This window comes from Mercenaria mercenaria, chromosome 6 (genome assembly GCF_021730395.1).
Source record: "Mercenaria mercenaria strain notata chromosome 6, MADL_Memer_1, whole genome shotgun sequence".
Taxonomy (NCBI): Eukaryota; Metazoa; Mollusca; class Bivalvia; order Venerida; family Veneridae; genus Mercenaria; species Mercenaria mercenaria.
In genome coordinates, this window is record NC_069366.1 from 54,311,205 (window position 1) to 54,332,698 (window position 21,494).

Genomic DNA, 21,494 nt, shown 5'->3' on the forward strand with positions numbered 1-21,494 from the left:
TTTCCGAATTTGTGTAAAATATACAATAAAAATCTTGAACAACTGAATAAAATATGATCAGAACATTAACCACTAAGCGCTGGTGCCAAAAATAAAAATTGGAAAAATTTTCCTAGTGAAATTATATTTAAACAAATGAGTAGTAAATATAAAAATAAGAATGATTAAAGTTGCCTTAAAAATTCATCATTTATCATTAGGCCTATTTCATTATTTTTAAGAATAATAAAATGAACAGCAAATAATCAGCAAAATAGTGTCAACATATTCCAAGAAACAGATGGGTAAATGCATTTTACCAATGTTAGAGATATTGACTTAATAAAGGATATCTGATTGTAGCTTATTTGAAATTCAAAACTAGAAAATGTGTCCACAGGACAAGGATGCTCCCGCTATGTGATGTTAGGACACAGAAGTGCGAGTCCTGTAATAATACTTTGACAACAAAATGCATATACTGAAGTTATGGACTGGAAATGTAAAATGGCTGTACATATCTATTTCACCTTCAAAAGATTAAACATTTGATTGCCATGAATATCCTTCAATGCATATTAAAGTAATACCACCAAACAAGAAAAATGAAATTAAATCTTTGACCTCTAAGTGTATTTAAGGGTCTAACACCTGACTCATCACCTTATTATGGCGAATGTTTGTGCCAAGTTTATTGAACAGCCATCTACAAAAATAGAAAAGTTACAGACCAAACAAGAATTAGAAGAGTGTCCATAGGTGCCCCCACGTCTCTACTGTATGCATATTTTTGACTAAATCAAGGGCCATAACTCTTGTTGTGTGAAATCCCAAGTAAAGCACCAGGTACACAACCTCACATGCTGAGTAACAATCCTGTAAGGTTTCATGACTCAAGTACAGTTTAAATAGTCTATTTAAATGCTGTAAAATACACATAATACATTTATTATTATAGCTCTTTGATTAAATATGGGACTAATATAAGAGTATACAAAAGTACCGCCGTCTGCATGGTTACATCACTTGATACATGTTATCCGCTGTGTGATGCAAGAAGTGTGAAATATATGCTCAAGTGTCATCAATCTATAATGGCAGTAAAAAAGACACGTGAGGAAGGCAACACAACGCGTATGAAAATGGGCATGGCGCTGCGCCAAGCTGAAAAGACATAGAAAAAAAAATCTTTGAAAATTAACAATAAAACAAAATATATTGTCTCGTTACGTTGAATGTTTGTGTCTAATCTCAACTATTCATCCATTCATACAAAAGTTACAGACTGGACAAAAAAAAATATTGTAATTTTTCAACTTCTAAGTGTTACCTCAACCTTTAGAGGTATAGGTCTTGAACATGACATCTCATCTTGTTATTGTTAAAAGTTTGTGCCCAGACCTATTATCTATATACAGAGTGGACTAGAAAAATGACCTTGAATCTTTGACCTCTTATGTGTGACAGTGACCTTTTAAGGTAAGACTACCAGCCGTGAATGTGACATACTGTCTTGTTATGGTAAATGTTTGTGTCAAAACATTTGAATAGCCATGATTAGATAAAAAGTTTCAGAGTGGAGAAAAATCTTTGACTTCAGTGTGTGACCTTGATCTTTGAGCATGGGGTCTGGATTTTTTTTATTGTGCTTATCTGTGCAAAATAATTTCAAAATTTCATAATGCACAAGTTATATGCTAAACACAATTTCGTGCATGCACATACACACAGACTCACACTAACAGGGGGTAACACTATATGTCCCCCTCCATTTTTAATGGTGAGGGCATAAAAAAAATGCAACATCAAAATAGCACCATTGTGACATTAAATGTCCATTTCACATTTTTTATCTTGAGCACCAAGTTAAAATTTTACACAAACATTTTGGTAAATATTTTATAATTTTGAATGGAAACTTAACTAAACGATCTTTTTTCCAAGTTTTTCTTAGTTATGATAAAAGTACATGTAACTCTGGATCACCTCTCATACATGTATTGGTAAGTTTGCACTGAGGCTAAATGTACTTATGATCATCTCCTTTTTGTTGGTCGAGCATCGTTTTATTTACTTTAATGTGCTTTAACATGTATGGAATTTCTTATAGCTGTTTTACTCATGATGAGCTTATTTACTTGTGTTTGTCAGAAAATAGCTTTAAGCTAGTGTAATATGTTGTACTTCTCTTATGTTAAAATCTTCTTGTATCATGTATTTGTGTAAGGTCTGTGGTTATACCTTATATGGAAATAAACCCCTGCCTAACCCTAAAAATAATACCCTTAGGTCTTCTTTCAACCATCTGTAATTACAGGAATATCCACATATGACCAACATAACAATAAATGTACATGTACCATTATTAAGTTGAACAACTGATTATTTATTCTTAGACCAAACTTTGCTCAACAGCATAAAATATTTTTTTTATATATATTACAAATTTTAAATATTTTTTTTATACATTTGTACTGTACAGATGGCATAATAAGTAATATATATAAATAAATCTGCATACAGATTCTAACAAAATTCTTTCAAGTGACAAAATCAATGAATTCAATAGCAATGCCTGAAGTGGTTACTGGCACAACAAAACCTACATATGTAAATGTACATTGGCCCAAATATATAGCCTGAGTCTGGTTCCTAATATAATACAATGTACATGTAGGTTTTGGAATGCCAATAAACACAGAAGGCACATTATTGCCATATAATGATTGTTTCTTACATACCTAAATGTAATTTCCAGTTATTGGCACAGTACACGTACATGGTGTGAATTTCAAAAACCAAACCTTTCCATTGGTCGATTTCAAAAATGAGACTGAAATCAACCAATCAGATGTTAGAGTTTTGAGATTGACCTTCATGTTCTAACTGACTTGTACAATCTATATATGTATATTCCTGCTCGGCTGTAACAGTCTCTTCTTCACCCGGCTTGATTTTTCGTCGGGTTTTTCTCTCCTTACATGGGAATATTTCCATACCCACACAGGGTGCCCGAATATCTTCCTCCTTATTGAAAAGTCCTGTAAAAGCAGCCAATGAGCCTCCCCGTAAATCTTCCGCAGTAATTTCTTCATGTTCCAACAAGAGATGTGTACGAAACTCTTTTGTGCAATTTGTTGAATACAAACACAATTTACATGGATAAACGTTTAACCCTTTATGAAAACTTGTTTCCAGAATGTGTTTGCGAATATTGTCATGCGTGTTACATGCATACGAGCAATATGGACATTTAAAAGGCTTTGTTCCAAGGTGTATTCTCATGTGGCGGCGTAAATGTGTTTTCTTTATTGTCTTGTAGGGACAATGTTCACACTGGAGAAATTTGTCTTTTGAATGGATTAGCTCATGACTTTGTAAATATTTTTTTGATTTAGTCGAGTAACCACAAGTCGGGCAGATAAACGGCTTTTCACTCGATTCGGAATGAGTAACCATATGCCTCTTTAGAGAATGTGCATTCGAGAAAGCCCACAAACAGCCTGGGTGATCACACTTAAAGGATTTCTCACTATGTTTTTTCATGTGTTCTCGAAGTTTTCTCTTCACATAGAAGGCATCTCCACAAATATGACAAATATCAGTTTTTTCTGAACTCTTGACCTGTGCTCTATGAATGTCCATGTGAACATTATAGCTAGACTGTCCTTTAAACTTCTTACCACAAATTTCACAAGATTTTTCCCAAAGGCCAAAATGGACAAGTAAATGCCTCCGTAAACTAGAGCTATTAAGAAATGCATCAGTACAGATATTACATTTGAAGGGTTTTTCACCCGTATGTCCACGTAAATGACCCATCATATTAATTTGCCTGATAACAGAACCGCATTCTGGACATGTAAGCATATCCTTTTTGGATGCATTATCCACTTGTGTCACAAATTCTGCAAATTTAACTCTTGTTATGCTACCTTTTCCATTTTCTCTTAATACATCGTCTTCCGTATTAAGATGAAAATGGTAATATGCTGTATGGAATTTAGCGTACCCTTCTTCTGCAAACTTTTTTTTACATACATGGCATTGAAATTTACCCTCCGTCTTGTTTCCATATTTTTCAATGTTGGCTTGATGATCTTTACTATTTACATGCAATTTGTATCCCTTTCCGTGCGGAAACACCAAATCACATACTTCACAAATTTTTACCATTTCTGCATGTTCTTTCATATAATGTGGCCTCATTTCATTGTAATCTCTCGTCTCAAACGGACAATATTTACACATAGAGGCTTTTTTCAAACTATAATCCTGATCGCTCTTTTCTTGCATCCCATATGGATCCGTCTCACTACCAGCAGGGTGTGATAATGTGTGCGTAATTAGTTCATTTTGATAACTGGGTCTACTCTGATCAGTGCCGACGATAAAATTTTCACTACAAACCAAACCTGTAGTATCACCATTGTTCAATGTTTCTTCATTCTTTTCATCTAGGGTTCTGTATTCAATATTATTGCTCAGTCTTTTCCCAAACTCTTCCAGGTGCTGAGGAAACACAGACTCCAAAGTTGAAGTTTGCTCTTCCTTAACTTGATTTTCAACAACCCCCAACTCTGTTTTCAAACTTATATCATGGCAATTTTCTAACTCATCCATCAACTTTTTATTTTGTGCTTCTATAGCTAATTTTTGACGGATATGTTCAGCTGTTTGAAAATGTAACTTTGTTGAAGTTTTTTTCAAAAACTCAGACGGGCAAATATTGCAATGTGCATACTGGTATTTTCTTAATCCCTTTGATCTTGATTTATAAACTTTTATAGCACATATTTTGTCTTTCTGGTTTACTTTCTCAACATGGGAACGGCTCTGAAGGTGATCCATTAATTTCATGTGTGAATGAGCTTTAAACATACAAAGGGAACATACAATATCCCCGACTACAGTTTCTTGTCTCTCCCTGTGAGCTTCACTTTTAAGATGATCTTCAAGGTATTTACTGCTGTTGAAAAAGTAGGAGCAGATATCACAGCGAAATGGACTTTGGTGCATAACTGATCTGTGGTACTTCTCAAAAAGGCTTAAATACTCCTCATCTTTTCCTATTGCTTGGTTTTTATGATATGTTGAAAGTAAATGATTTGCTAATATATACCTGTTAGGAAACAGTTGATCACATATTGTACAATGATGGGCCCTATTTATTACATAACTATCTTTACTTTGTTTAGTTTCATCATCAGAGTCACCATCCTCTGTTTTAATACCATCTATGTTATCAGCTGGTTCATGATCAGATTCAAAATCACCTGATTCATTGCCATCCTCATCCCTAGCATCATCTCTAAATTCTTCATTGTTCTGTTCTTCATCCACTTCATTGTGACCAAGATATGGTTCTACTTCTTCACCTGAATGCACTAACACTTTGACCTCGTCACTGCCCTCTGCCTCAGTATCTGCCTTGTTTTCCCGAGATTTATTCTTGTGCTGCCTCGTTTTAATATGCCTAGCATACTCAATATAATCCTCGAACTGTAGCTCACAGATTTTACAAGATATCACCTCTGACTTCAATGACATGCTACTTGCATTTTTTGCTGATTTCCCACCATTTCTGAAATTAGAATAACAAAACTGATAAATCTGAGCCATAAACAGGTAAAACAGGAAAAAAGACTACTACATAAAAAGTCTATACAAATTATTTTATCTGGAGCCAGGATATAAATCTGCATCAACATGCAACAAAACATTTGACCAATCTATCAACTGCATAATTGTCAATGTGAATTTCATTGCTTACTACACTGATTTTGGTTTTATATTCATAAATATTTTCACTATCAGCAACGACTGACATTCTGACATTACTGGTACAGAGCTTTCATCTGGAAATTGGAAAGAGAACTTTGCGTTTCAAATTGGGAAATTTCTGCGTGATAATTGTCCATTTTGGGAAAAAATAATCAACCGGAATGTAAACATCGAAAGACTAATTAAATTTCCTGAAACACGGACTAAAATCCAGGCCATGGAACATAACGGATTAGACTGGTAATGCGTCACACATGGTTCTGTGCACTGTGCGACAAAAAATCGATACCAGGCAAACACTTCCTCTGGAAACACTAAAATGTAAACAAAATCTTAACCATCTGTTGGCATGATTTTGGGAAATCTTACCTTGCATTTTGGGAAAGATCTCTGCCACAGTTGGGAAAAAATAGTATATTTTTGGATTGGGAAGCGGCCTAATATAGGCCTCTGTAAGGATGAAAAGCCCTGTGGTACCAGTGCACAAACACAACAAACATAACTACTTTTTTACATACTGGTACCATTCTCCTTTTCAAGTGACACAAGATGTATACTCAACTTTCAAGGGACATTCATTTTTAATTCTCATTCTACATTGGTTTTCAAAAAGTCGTATATGGGCAGCTAAAATTGGGCCAAGTGATATGTAAACATTTTGTTTCTCTTTGACAACAAATGAGTAGTCACACAATCAAAGATTTACTATTTGATTTTACCTTATTTTACCCTTTACTTTCCTTTTGCGCTTTATCTGACAGCCATCTTGTTTTCGGTTCACTGATTTTATATCAGCACTGGTATATTTGGTATCTTGGAATATGTTCTTTGAAGCACCACTTGGGCTAATACTCAATATACCATATTCTGATTTAACAACTGATTGATCTGGCCTGTCGAGTTCTTTATATGTTTCGGTTTCATTTATATTCGCTTCAGCGATAGACTGTGTATCTATATGGTCTGAATCATTGGCATCTTCTACATTCTCTGCTGTACCCAGTAAGGCTTTCCTTATGTTGTCAGGTATACCTTCCAAATCAAACTGTTCGGATGACTGACCTTGATTCCTATCTCCAGCAAATTTGTTATAAGCGTCTAAACGAGCTAACTCTTCACTTTCACTTAAATATTCACTTGCATCATCCTCAAAATGTGTCTTAACATCATTGTCTGAACTGTTCTCACCACTATGCTGGTACACATAGCCTGACATACTGGTTTCTCCATCAGTTCTATTTCTGCCCACATTTTCCTTCAGCAGACTGGTCGCCTCACTTTTCCCTTTGGACCGATTGAATTTGTTATACTGTAGTGGACTGGTTTTGTCAGACTGAATTGGACTGGTTTTGTCATACTTTACTGGACTGGTTTTCCTGTTTTCAATCCGCTGAGCTTGTGCCACTAAATCAATGTCTTTGTTTTTAAAGATGTTTTCACTTATCCTGATATCAATCGTATTCCCTTCAACATTTATCTCTGCTAAGCTTCCCGAGTCTGTTGATTTTTTCTTGTCTGTGCAGGAATTTTTTCTGTGAATCACATAATTAAGTAAACCAGTAATGGTCTGGTTACAAACAATACAGAAGTGTTTGTCCTCATCATCCATTGTCCACTCCTGCAATTGAAAGATGGCAGTGCATGATCAAATTGACTCAAAATTATATGCATCTGACCTTGACTATATGTATGACGTGGTAAGGAATGTGTTTAGTATGAAAAACAAAAATGCTGAAATTCGCAAAGGTATGACTGAGAGTTAGACTAGTCTGGCTAGATAATCTTTTAATTTTTATTTTATCATTACTCATTCTGACCACTCTTTCTTGGCTCTGATTATATATGTTTGGAGAAGAAATGGGACAAAATTATACAAAATCTAAATAGCCTTAGGAGTTATCTCGGGTCTAAACTCAGACTAGACTGAGACCAGATGTAAGAACTTAAAACCTCTGAGACATTGAAGATATCTGTTCATCAGACAGCACGTTTGACAGGTGAAGAGAATAATTCTCTCTATTCATTGAATAGTGAAGCTATTAAATAAACCCCTCTAACACATAATTCACAAGAAGAAGTCATTTAAACATTTTTCAATTTTTAACACTGGCACCCATCCAAGGGGACATGCAGAACCATTTGAACAAACTGAAGAAAGGTGTATTAAGCTACCCAAGTTTGGTTACGATCCATCCTGTGGTTCTTAAAAAGTCATTACAAAGTTTTTCTATTTAAGCTTCAGACAGTCTGGTAATCCCTCAACCAAATGAACAAACTTGAGAGAGGGCCATCCAAGGAAGCTACAGCTTGGTGAAAATCATCATGAATGAAAAACATAGAATTTTATCATGAAACGGGATCCTCATTTTCAGCATGTATAGGTCCAGGCTGTATACATGGCTGACATGTGAATAATATATTACCCCTTCAAGTACAATTTTTATCCAGGTTTGAAGTACATGACTCTTCAAAGGTATTTTATATTGAAAGAAGAAGGAAAATACAGTTATTTAACACTTTTCCATGTATTGTAGTTTCACCATTAATTGTAGAAGTCTGCGTAGTTGATAATTTTACTAGTTTGCGCTTTCGCTTTCTTATACAAGCTAAAAATGTGTATGTTGCAGGGCTTGTGTTTCCACAGTTATGCATTTTCTCTCATTTTTCAACAAATATGTATGATAACGGAATTTTTGAAGGCTTTAGTGCAATTCTGTTAATGACAAACAATTATCATGGAGTATTAGGTTATTATCATTAGCAGAATACCAAACACTTTACACGGTACCCTATTTATCTTAACGTTTAAAGAAACCATGGCAACAGAGATGTTTAAAATATCTTATATCTGGCTTTTTATCATAATTTCTTAGAAAAATAATAAATAAAATCATCTTTCTTGTTTAATGTAGCTTCAAAACATTTTATTTTTAAAGTAAATAATATGTTCCTGTTATCTGCATAAATTCATCTTAACAAATTTCAAAGCTTAAAATACTTACAGCAGTATCCCTAGTCTGACATTTTTATGGAAAAATCATTATGCTTGCAATTATTATTCTCATGGATAGTGTGAAATTGTGTTCTTTCAATAGATCAGTGTCAGTGCCTTTGAATTTTCCATTTAGATCAAAGGGCTATAAAAACAAGAGCTGTCCGTAAGACAGCGCGCTCGACTTTTCTCAGTGCTTGACTCTGAATTACAGCTTTGCCAGTAAAAAAAAATCCAAGTTAAAAAGGGACATAACTCTGTCAAAATTCAATCAGAGTTATGGGAATTGTGTCTCTTGGTGTAGACTTTGATAGTAAATAACTATTTTGAGTTTCAAGTCAAAAGCTTTAATAGTAATACAGATATTTGACTTTATCAAAAATTTTAACAAAAATCTAAGTTAAAAAGGGGCATAATTCTGTCAAAATTCAAATCAGAGTTATGGGGATTGTTTCTCCTGGTGCAGACTTTGATCATAAATAAGTATTTTAAGTTTCAAGTCAAAAGCTTTGATAGTAACAGAGATATTTGACTTTATCAAAAACTTTAACCAAAAATTCCATGTTAAAAAGGGGCATACTTCTGTCAAAGTTCAAAACAGAGTTATGGGAATTGTGTCTCCTGGTGAAGACTTTGATAGTAAATAACTACTTTGAGTTTCAAGTCAAAAGCTTTAATATTATCAGAGATATTTGACTTTATCAAAAATTTTAACAAAAAATTCTAAGTTAAACAAGAGGGCCATATCGCTCACCTGTTATCATTGCACTTGAGGACAAGAAGGTCCTCAGAAAAAATATCTAAGTCCAAAGGACAGGAACAACAAAGTAAGAAATTTAACCAAACAGAAAAACAAAATTCTTACAAGGTACAGATATGTCAAAATACACCTAAAAATTGGAGGTACCATCCATGTTGTACCACAGAAAAGTGGTCTCGGGTTTTCCCTACAGCCAAGTATAAAAAAGTTACTAAAAATAAGCTATTTATAGTAAAGTAAAAGGGAAGTAATCAAAAAGAAAATTATTGTAAGTGAATAAAAGAAGGATCTGCCAAATAAATCTGTTTTTGAATGAAATTTCAGATCAGTATCTTCATTAGTTACGGAAATATACCCATTTTAATTTGAAATAAAGGGAGGTAATTTGACATAAAATCAGTCCATAGTTATCTACCCTGATTGGCTCAGTCCAACTAATGACAATAATGAAATTTCAAATAAGTCCTATAAGTACTTACTGATATAAATCCATTCTGACTACAATCAGGGGAGGTAATCAGATATAAAATAACTCTGGAAACTACGACTGGATCTGATTTGTCATGATTTATTGTTGTTGAAGATATTTTGGAAGTCTGTATCAAATTAAACCATAAATGAAGTCTCTATATGGCTGCAAAAGCCAAAATAGCCAATTTTGGACCTTTAAGGGGCCATAACTCTGGAACCCATGATGGAATCTGGCCAGTTCAAGAAAGGAACCAAGATCTTGTGGTGATACAAGTTGTGTGCAAGTTTGGTTAAAATCAAATCATAAATGAAGTTGCTATTGTGCAGACAAGGTCAAAATAGCTAATTTTGGTCCTTTCAGGGGCCATAACTCTGGAACCCAATAGGGGATCTGGCCGGTTCAACAAAGGAACTGAGATCTTATGGTAACACAAGTTTTGTGCAAGTTTGATTAAATTTAAATCATAAATGAAGCTGCTATTGTGCAGAAAAGGTCAAAATACCTTGGGTTCTGGAACCCATAAAGGAATCTAGCCAGTTCAAGAAAGGAACCAAGATCTTATAGCGATACAAGTTGTGTGCAAGTTTGGTTAAAATAAAATCATAAATGAAGCTGCTATTGTGCAGACAAGGTCAAAATAGCTAATTCTGGCCCTTTCAGGGGCCATAACTCTGGAACCTATAATGGAATCTGGCCAGTTCAAGAAAGGAACCAAGATCTTATGGTGATACAAGTTGTGTGCCAGTTTGGTAAAAATCAAATCATAAATAAAGCTGCTATTGTGCAGACAAGGTCAAAATAGCTGATTTTGGCCCTTTCAGGGGCCATAACTCTGGAACCCATAATGGGATCTGGCCAGTTCAAGAAAGGAAACGAGATCTTATGGTGATACAAGTTGTGTGCAAGTTTGGTTAAAATAAAATCATAAATGAAACCACTATCGTGCAGACAAGAAATTGTTGACGGACGGACGCACGGACGGACGACGGACGAAGGGTGATCACAAAAGCTCACCTTGTCACTATGTGACAGGTGAGCTAAAAAGGGCATAATGCTGTCAAAATTCAAATCAGAGTTATAGGGATTGTTTCTCCTGGTGTAGACTTTGATGGTAAATAAGTATTTTAAGTTTCAAGTCAATAGCTTTGATAGTAACAGAGATATTTGACTTTATCAAAAACTTCAACCAAAAATTCTAAGTTAAAATGGGGCATAATTCTGTAAAAATTCAAACCAGAGTTATGGGGTTGTTTCTCCTGATGAAGACTTTGATAGTACGCTCGACTTTTCTCAGTGCTTGACTCTGAATTAGAGCTTTGCCAGTAAAAAAAATTCCAAGCTAAAAAGGGACATAACTCTGTCAAAATTATGGGAATTGTGTCTCTTGGTGTAGACTTTGATAGTAAATAACTATTTTGAGTTTCAAGTCAAAAGCTTTAATAGTAATACAGATATTTGACTTTATCAAAAATTTTAACAAAAATCTAAGTTAAAAAGGGGCATAATTTTGTCAAAATTCAAATCAGAGTTATGGGGAGTGTTTCTTCTGGTGCAGACTTTAATGATAAATAAGTATTTTAAGTTTCAAGTCAAAAGCTTTGATAGTAATAGAGATATTTGACTTTATCAAAAACTTTAACCAAAAATTCCAAGTTAAAAAGGGGCATACCTCTGTCAAAGTTCAAATCAGAGTTATGGGAATTGTGTCTCCTGGTGAAGATTTTGATAGTAAATAACTACTTTGAGTTTCAAGTCAAAAGCTTTAATATTATCAGAGATATTTGACTTTATCAACAATTTTAACAAAAAATTCTAAGTTAAAAAAGGGCATAATTCTGTCAAATTTCAAATCAGAGTTATGGGGATTGTTTCTCCTGGTGTAGACTTTGATGGTAAATAAGTATTTAAAGTTTCAAGTCAATAGCTTTGATAGTAACAGAGATATCTGACTTTATCAAAAACTTTAACCAAAAATTCTTAGTTAAAAAGGGGCATAATTCTGTAAAAATTCAAACCAGAGTTATGGGGTTGTTTCTCCTGATGAAGACTTTGATAGTAAATAAGTATTTTGAGTTTCAAGTCAATAGCTTTGATAGTAACAGCGATATTTGACTTTATCAAAAACTTTAACCAAAAATTCCAAGTTAAAAAGGGACATAATTATGTCAAAGTTCAAACAGAGTTATGGAAATTGTGTCTCTTGGTGTAGACTTTGATAGTAAATAAGTATTTTGAGTTTCAAGTCAGAAGCTTTAATAGTAACAGAGATATTTGACTTTATCAAAAATTTAACAAAAATTTCTAAGTTGAAAAGGGGCATAATTCTTTCAAAATTCAAATCAGAATTATAGGGATTGTTTCTCCTGGTGTAGACTTTGATGGTAAATAAGTATTTTAAGTTTCAAGTCAACAGCTTTGGTAGTAACAGAGATATTTGACTTTATCAAAAATTTTAACCAATGGCGATGCCGACACCTGGGCGAGTGCAATAGCTCTGCTTTTATTTCAAAAAGTCGAGCTAATAAATAGATCGGCAACTTGAAAGGCATATAGAGCAGATCTCGCCAATATCACACATGGGAACTGAATGAGATCTCGATTTACCGGTGTATGAAACAGACAGCAGAAGGATAAAAATTTGTGTCGTGAAAAAGATCGTTTTATTTATAATGATAAAGGTGTTTTTTTTTAATGTTATTAATGTTTTCTACAAGGGGAAGGAATGAATTTATGATTGGAAGGCTGAGAAATCAACAAATGTCGTTTGAAAATTGAAACCGATTCGGTTTATTACGTGGCGGCCGTATCGCCAGTGTAATACTTTAATAAGCATCTGTTGATTTATTCACGACTCACTGGTAAAGTCGGCAAAAGCTTTAATAAGATATGCGCTGACAAGAGCTTACGCGAGATTATCTCTTGTTGCCATTCTGTGTATTTTATATTTCTTTGTTTAGATATATAGGTTACGGGATTCGTTTCCGTGGTAACATTAATTTAATTCAAGAAATCACTGATTTCTATTTTCTGCTGAAATTTTAACAATTTTAGAGCATAGTTATATAAGTACCACATTATCAACTGAAACAGAACAAGAGCTGTCTCCATAGGATGACACATGCCCCTGATGGCACTTTGAATGAATAGTTATGGCCGATGTTAGAGTTTAGGACCTTTGACCTACGGACCTGGGTCTTGCGCGCGACACATCGTCTTACTGTGGTACACATTCATGCCCAATAATTTTAAAATCCATGCATGAATGACAAAGATATGGACCGGACATGCCCATCAATGCACTATCATGAAATATGACCTTTAACGTCTAAGTGTGACCTTGACAGACTGTTCAAAAACTATATGCCTCCCTTCGGGGGCATAAAAATAGGTATTACAAATCAAACCGACCAATTTTTTTTTTTTAAATGGCAGTAATAAGTAATCTTTCACCCAAACATATAATTTCCCAATAACTTGAATAAGTTATAGCCTGTTTGCACCTATTTTCGCAGTACTAAGGGAATAAATGAATAAAGGAAAGAAAAAATTAAATTATTCACGTTTTTCATCGTCTGCTAACTATTTTTGTCTCCAGTTCCCGGTAGTTATTTTACCGCGTTGTCTGCTTGCAATTCACGATTTTCTCATGTTTTTCAGTGCACTATATAAATGATTGTTAACTGATATTCTTCACTCGAGGTTGAATATTTGACAGCATAACAAGTATTTTGATTATTTGTTTATTTCCGCCCACCCACCCTTACAGACATTTCAAGTTTCTTAATAGTTATTGCTGATGGCTTGTAGCTGTATTTGAATATTAAAGGCAGATTTGACTTTTTGACTGTGATTTAAACAAGAGTAATCATTAGTTCTAGACAGACTCCTTAGGGCGGACATTACGTCTCCTTTATGTTCTGATAGAAAATAAGGTTCACAGAAAAGTAACATTCACAAGTACGCATTTAATACTATATTAATATATTTTATGCTGTTTTTCCCCATGCAATGTTATTCTTTCGTTATCAAATGGAAATTGCTGTTATCCTCTTTTGAGGTAGTTTTCATTTTATTTTGATTTTACCTTGAAAGAATGTTATGTTTTACACACTGCATAATTTTTCTTATTTTGTGGTTATTCAACGAAGCTGAGAGAGACCAGAATGGCCATCTTATATGCTGTTTAACTATTCTAGATTAGATGAGTTCAAGTTATTACATTTGGTTCATTCGGGACCTAATAGAAAACACATTTTTACAGTTTAGATTTTCATGTACATCAGACTGTATGTTTGCCTTAAATTTTGATAGTATGTTTTCATGCTGAGTGGTGCACAAAGATAAAGATAACCACATTTACCCCACTTCTACTGGTCGATCATCACCACATCGCACAACATCGTACCATCTGACATTTGCAAGACAAATATATTCGTATTTTTTGTACATTCATGATTGGAATGCTGTCAAATACTAAGACCTGTATCCTATATTTTTGTTTGTTGTTTTTGTAGTTAGGAACATGAAATCAGTGAATAATTGATTTACTCACGATATAGAGTGAGTAAGCAATATTATGTTGCTATTATTTCCTATTAACTTCGTAAACCTTTTCTTTTCCACTATTATTTCAAGCAGAAAATTATTTTTCTAGTCCTTGTTTACTTTTAAACCCATCATGTTCCGGTGCATGTGACCTTCACTTTCGCCAAGGGAGTTAATTCTAATTTCGCGGTACGGCATCCGACTTGATACAGCGCTTCCTGTGAAAGTGTAAAATGTATAGGACCCCTAAATTTTCAAAATGAATTTCGTGAGTAAGACATTAACAATTACTGCAATGTAAAATTAACACAGTGGAAGGGTAAGTCCGTCAAATAGTTGGACAACACACAAGTCATTACCAATTTAACTGAGTCAAATGATCGACGAGGGCATTTAAAAATAATTGACCTACGTCTACAAAAATAGGGTGTGAAACGTAATCAGCTTCCAAAGTAGGTCAAATCTGTTTACTGTAGGGAGTGCTGCACATTGTTGTTCTTGCAAAAATCAAATACAGCGAGACCAGATGTAACGCGAAAATAGCAACAAATGGTATAAATGACTTTTAAGTAAATAATCTTCTAACTTAAGCCCAGTTTATTATATTCTCTTACATGAATGGAATACAAAAGATATGTTAACTTAACTAATATCCCAGACTAGTGTAGCAGCTGAACCACAGACCATATATATGTGTTGTTGAATATTCTCGACATTATGGATAAAATCCCATTTCCCGGTATTAACCACCAATAAACGCCCGTTCCCGGTTTTACGGTATGGGGGGGGGGGGGGGGGGGGGGGGGGGAGAGGGGGTATCGGACATTACGCTACATGGCGGTAGTGTTTAGATTATCCTTTTTTCAAGTTTTAAACAAAGAAAATGAATAAAAGTATTGCAGATTATCATTAAACATTGTTGTAATTAAGATGTAGCAAAAAATATCCTCAAAGTTTACTTTATTTTTGAAATTTTATGTTTTATTCTACACTGCCGCTTCCGTTGCTCGATACCGAAGGTGTGAAATTATTCGCACATTTCAAGGTAAACAGATTATTTTTGCAAAAAAGATGTTGCCGAGGTCGTAGAACAGTATTTCCATTGATGGCATTGTGAGAAAGTAAGAACTTTCCAAAATCCTTATCTTCTGGCCAAAATAATCGCTAATATTGTACACGGTCTTTATATCGGTAAATCTCGCCAGTCCCCCTGACCCTATTTACGGAAATACCGGAAAACGGGATTTATCCTTAATGTCGATATGGTCAATGCAACAGTTCAATTATCCGAATTGAACCTATCCGAACACTAGTACATAACTCAATTATTTCGCATCATCAAGCATTCTGTAATCGCCCATAACGCAACTTGCAATGTTTTATTGAAAATTAAATAATAATTTATATAAATATACCGTTTCTTTAACGTTTTGCTCTCCGTTTTATGCTTTACATAGCTTATTTTACGTTTAGTTATGTTTTGTTCTTGGTGCAGTGAATACCTTTACGAATAGAATTATGTATATATCGCTGTCATCCATCACGTTTGTTAGTTCTGCCCATTGTTTTCTCGTTTAGGTCGAACCCATTATTTTAACTTGGGGACCATACGCCGCTTTTCATGGATTTACACACTATTGTATCATTGAAGGTTCCATGTGCACCGCCGTATGAACACATCTGCGGATGTCTCTAAATTGTTTTTTTTTGTACTTATAACATGTGTAAATGTATGGCATGAGGATTGCACAATAAATCCAAAAACCTATGTTCTCACAATAAATGTTGAGTTCAGCACAACCCGGGGCTAGAGGGCGTGGTCGGTAGCATGCATTTCAACTACCGATCATGAATAGGCTAAATCAAAGCGAGCCTGCAACAGTTTCGTTGTTGAGCGACCTGTGGAGTGTCCACTTCTTCTATTTCAAATACAACATTCTCTCTAAAAAGAAATGTCAAAGTCAGTTTTGAAAAAAACAACACAATAGTATGAATAAAGTACATGAGCTTAATACTTACGCTTATGCTCATATCTTCCTCAATATATCAGTCTTCTTTGAACGATACCAAGCTAAGAATAAATAATCAAAACTGTTCTGCAAAAATTATTATTAATTACATCTTGCTTTTGTAAATCACTCTTTCCAGTTTGAAGGTGGCATTTAAGCAACATTTTATGGTATTTTTTTTAACTTTTCATTTACCTTATTAACAGTGATTTAAGAATAAAAAGACTTTACAAGTATACACAAAGTTAGATTATTGTTGTAAATTGACGGGAAACTCAACAAATCTAACATATATTTAGCACTCATAGCCCATAAATAAGTGTCAGTTATAGGATGCTATAAAGTTGTGAATAAATCCATTACTTGATCGTAATCTGGTTTACTAGCTTTGATTAATTGTTTGAAAAGGTGACCAAAACAGATGTACGTTTTCCTCGAAAATTTAAAAACAAAAACCCGACTTTTATCTGTTAATTTATACAAATTCAAAGTATAAAGAGATGTTAAACCAAAAACCACATTTGTTCTATTATAAGCACCTACGATTTTTTACCCGTTATACTAATATACTTACCATTTAATTTGAGGAGAGAAAAACTCAGCAAATATTTGCAAGAGAAAATACAAATTATTAGGCATGTTATTAAACATTTTTCTGTTCTCTTATTTGCAGAAATAGTAGAGTATGACATGTTGGCGTACTTATATTTGCAAAGGAAAATGTTGGTACATATCAACGAAATGTGAAAATTTTCAAAACTATTTATTCCTTATACACTCAGAAATATACATTTCTGGACAAAATTAGATGTGACTGAATTTTAACAGTAGAACAATTTCTGAGCTGACATATTTGATATTTGATATTTGAATATCAGGATAAAATCAATGAAAGAATAACAAATTAATTTAACCATCGATTTAAATCACAGTAAATTGTCAATGAAAACACTTATTGGGAGTGCACTAGTTATAACTACGGGAGGACCGATTGCTTATGTTATAAGAACGAATGACCAGTCGTTTAAATTTACTTTATTGTATCGTAAATGTTCTGTTCTATTTGTGCATATACATGTATATAAGTAAAACATGTGTTTAAACTAACATAACACACAATTCATACGTTTTTAAGACAGTTTGATGTATAGCTATATTCACTCTTATATGACGCTTTTATGTGGCCTAAAACTTGAGATATGTAATTATATGATTACTATTGAATTTCATGAAGTCCAATTTCTGTAACAATAATGAAAAGTAAATGTACATAGAAGCTTTACAAGTTTATGTTGAACTCTTACATTCTATGCAGAATGTTCCTTTAATAGCTTGTGGACCTTACCTATTAGATTATTATCTTTGGAATAAACATGTAGCAATTTATCATTAATCACCTTGTTTGCCACACATTAATTAGGCTGGTTATGAGAGACACACCTTTTAATTATGGAATATTTTTGTATATGGTAGATTTTGATGTAATAAATAATAGCGAGCTCGGAGAGCAGACCCGATGGGCTTGTTCGAGGAAAGAACTTTACGGAAACGTGAGTATATTTTCATTTATTGAGGACAGAAGGTACAAACGGGGTATGATGGTAGTAATTTGCCGTGCATACCTCATTTTTCCGCTGGAATATAGTCCATATCAGTATATGGTGCCATTTTCCTGCCTAGTAAAGGTCATTTTCTTTAAAGAAGACTGATTGTAAAGAGGAACGCTTGAGGACGATTTTAAGTACTAGTATCTTTATATGATGAAACTGCTGGGTACAATACAAGTAAAAGTAAGTATTTCCTGCGGTCTACCCACTGGCATCAGACCAGAAAAAAAATGCCTCTGTACATGTTATACCCTACCCCTGTGTATTCTATAAGAACCATGGTCGTGAACGGGAAAATATACTAACCCATTTCAGTCGCGCATTTCATAACTAAAACACGCAGTTCGGTAAATGTGTAGTATGGATATTAAACACGCGATAATTTATCTTCCATTGCGTACCGGTCACATTTCTTCAATACTTCTTGTCTTAGAAAAACAATGCGTAGTTTACAGCTTTTTTTTAACGTTACACAAAAAACTTGCTTGAACTTCCCTGGTGAAGTTCCGTTCTAGATTATAAAACCATTCTGATTGGCTGATGTGAAAATGTATGTCAATCGTCATTTTACTACACGTGTATGCTAAAATGTGTATATGCAGGATAAATGTTCAAAATGAATTAAATAAACAGAACAGATGTTTACCAATGTATGATTTCAAATTCAAAATCACATACAAGATGAATTTCATTCATCATTTCGAGTTTTATTGTATAACTGTGAATATTTTGCATTCTGTTTTTGTTTGTTTACATTTCGCCTAACATGTGCACATTGCTGTGACCTCTAGACCGGATGTTCATTAGGGGAGTTCACGCAAGTTTTTTTTGTAATGTTGACGAAAGCATAAAATATGTGGAGCATCTCTGCAATATGGAATATTGAGACAATGTGACTGGTGCACGATGGAAGATAAATTATCGTTTGTTCAATATACTAGGTACGCATTCGCCGATCTGTGCGTTTTAAGTGCGTAATATACGATGGAAATGGGATAGTATATTTTCTCGTTCATGACCATGGTTCTTATAGAATACCTAGGGGTAGGATATAACATGTACAGAGGCATTTTCTTTCTGGTCTGGTGCCAGTGGGTCTACCTACGGCAATATTAGCGTTTTTGTCACGTTTCTCAGTCACATAAGTATGTTTTAATTGCATTATGGTCAACATCATAGTTTTCGAAAATCTTGATTGTCAATATCCAGACACTCAAGACAAGGTCAGTTTCGCAAGTAGTATAAGTCTAGACATGCTGATAAAATATTTTATGTTAGTGTATTTACAAAGAAAATATTTGTGGAGAAAATTAGTACTGTCTTACCTGAATAGTAGTTTTTGAGTAGTGAATAATTTCATTGTAACAATGAAAAAAATGTAATATTTGATATTCTCGAGCTCGCCTTGAGGCTTTATCTTATTATATATATATATATTTATTTATAGTTTATTTGTCTCATATATGCACATCATAACAAGACATGATATACATATATTACAAATAAATGCTTTTCTGTTCTCAAACTGAATTATAAGAGACATTACAGAAATTTAAACTTTTCTGTTCTCAAACTGAATTATAAGAGACATTACAGAAATTTAAACTTTTCATGATAAAACTAAAACATCGGTTTTAAGTTCAGATGCGAAGGAATTGAACCACGAGAGCGTTAGCCCAAATGTTTAAATATCTTTAAGCATCTAAACGATGAAGCGTGGTAAAGTATACAATAAACTACGAAAAGTCCTGGATTATTTTAATTCTAACATGGCCATTGAAATATTTTGATGAAAATCATGCTGGACTTCAAGGCGGTGCCCCACTGTGTTCCTTTGTTTGTTCGTTTTGTCCTTCTGTGTGTGCGTGTGTGTGTGTGTGTGTGTGTGTGTGTGGTGTGCACGTCTGCGTGCTGTGGGTTTCGTTTTGGGGAGGCTGCGTTTTTGGTACGTGGCATTCCCTGTTTGATATTTGTCTTTGTTTTTTTTCCATTATGTGAACCGGACGTTATGCGGCAATTTGACGTCATAATTGACGCCATAATGCTCTCTTAAAGGCCTAGATCCACTGCTATATAAGTGCACCCCCGCTAATCCAATAAACAACTCCAATCGTATCTGTTGCTTATCAGCAATTATGAAATAGTAGTTAATTGGTTTGAAATTAGCACAGCAGGGGGTCCCCAATAGACCATGAAGATGTGTGCAATGAAATTGAAAGAAATAAATTTTCCATCTGTGAATGTAGAATAATAATAATAATAATAATAATAATAATAATTTTTATTATTATTATAATGATAATAGTAGTAGTAGTTATAATAATAATGATAATAATAATGATGATGATAATAATAATAATAGTTTGTAATAATAATAACTTGTAATAATAAAATTAGTAATATTAATAAGCCACAGGTATAGTGGAAACTGGGTATTTTGGTTGTATTGACAAATCATATCTGCCAATATCTTAAGAATGAAAAATGCCATACCAGTGAAAGTGATCTTACATTGATTCTTATATTTGAAAATTACATAAACAATGGTAAAGTGTTTTATCATAAATGTGCAGTCAATGTTATTGGAATATAACATATTGAGATCAAATCAAATTTCTTTCTTTTTTTTCAGTTTCAGTGAAATGTTCAATAAAGAAGTACCTTTTTCATGCTTTATTTGATAATATTTAAATGCACATACGGTTTTCTATTTAAGACGAACGCTCTTTACAATATTCAAACAGAAATACGATAAAAATTTAGATGTGAGTGGATGACACATTATTCTTAATTGGTACCTGAAACAAAAGTTCATCAAATTATGACTTGAATTCAATATGAATAAAGATGACATTATGTTTTATATTTATAAATTTTAAAAGGTTAACAAACCAGATAGAACTTGAAAAATTAAAAACGTGTTGTTCTTTTTTAAAATCTGTAAAAAGATCCCTTGGAAGCATAGAATGCAACAAAATAGAATAATAGCAGACTCGGTTTGATTCAGTCTGTTCATGAAATGTGCAACACCTCTCATGCCCTCTAGCACCGGCAGCGGAACTCTATTACACCTCTATTGAATGAATTCCATGACCCCAAAGGACCAGAAAATATAACAACACTGATTCCAAGTACGGGAAAAGTTTTTACAGCCGCCACACGGCACTTACAGATTAACACGAAGAAAGCACTTGTCCCCCCAAAAAGTGTCTTTTTTCATTATTATGTTTGAACAACAAACATGTTTCTATTTATAAAAAGTGCCAAATTTTATATAACTTTTAAACTTATCAAACATTTATGAAATAAAAATTTAATAATAAAATACTTGCAATGCTTTCTCTCC

General features: G+C 33.7%; 1 protein-coding gene across 1 annotated transcript; it reads right to left on the reverse strand.

Annotated features, from left to right (window-relative positions):
• Positions 1-1,568: 1,568 nt before the first annotated feature.
• LOC123548855 (zinc finger protein 62-like) lies at positions 1,569-16,035 on the reverse strand. The gene is made up of 3 exons (XM_045336446.2): positions 15,948-16,035; positions 6,483-7,381; positions 1,569-5,563 (listed from the first exon to the last, which is right to left on the reverse strand). Exons 2-3 carry the CDS (start codon positions 7,370-7,372, stop codon positions 2,827-2,829), a joined length of 3,627 nt encoding a protein of 1,208 aa, XP_045192381.2. The 5' UTR covers positions 7,373-7,381; positions 15,948-16,035; the 3' UTR covers positions 1,569-2,826.
• Between the last annotated feature and the right edge of the window lie 5,459 nt (positions 16,036-21,494).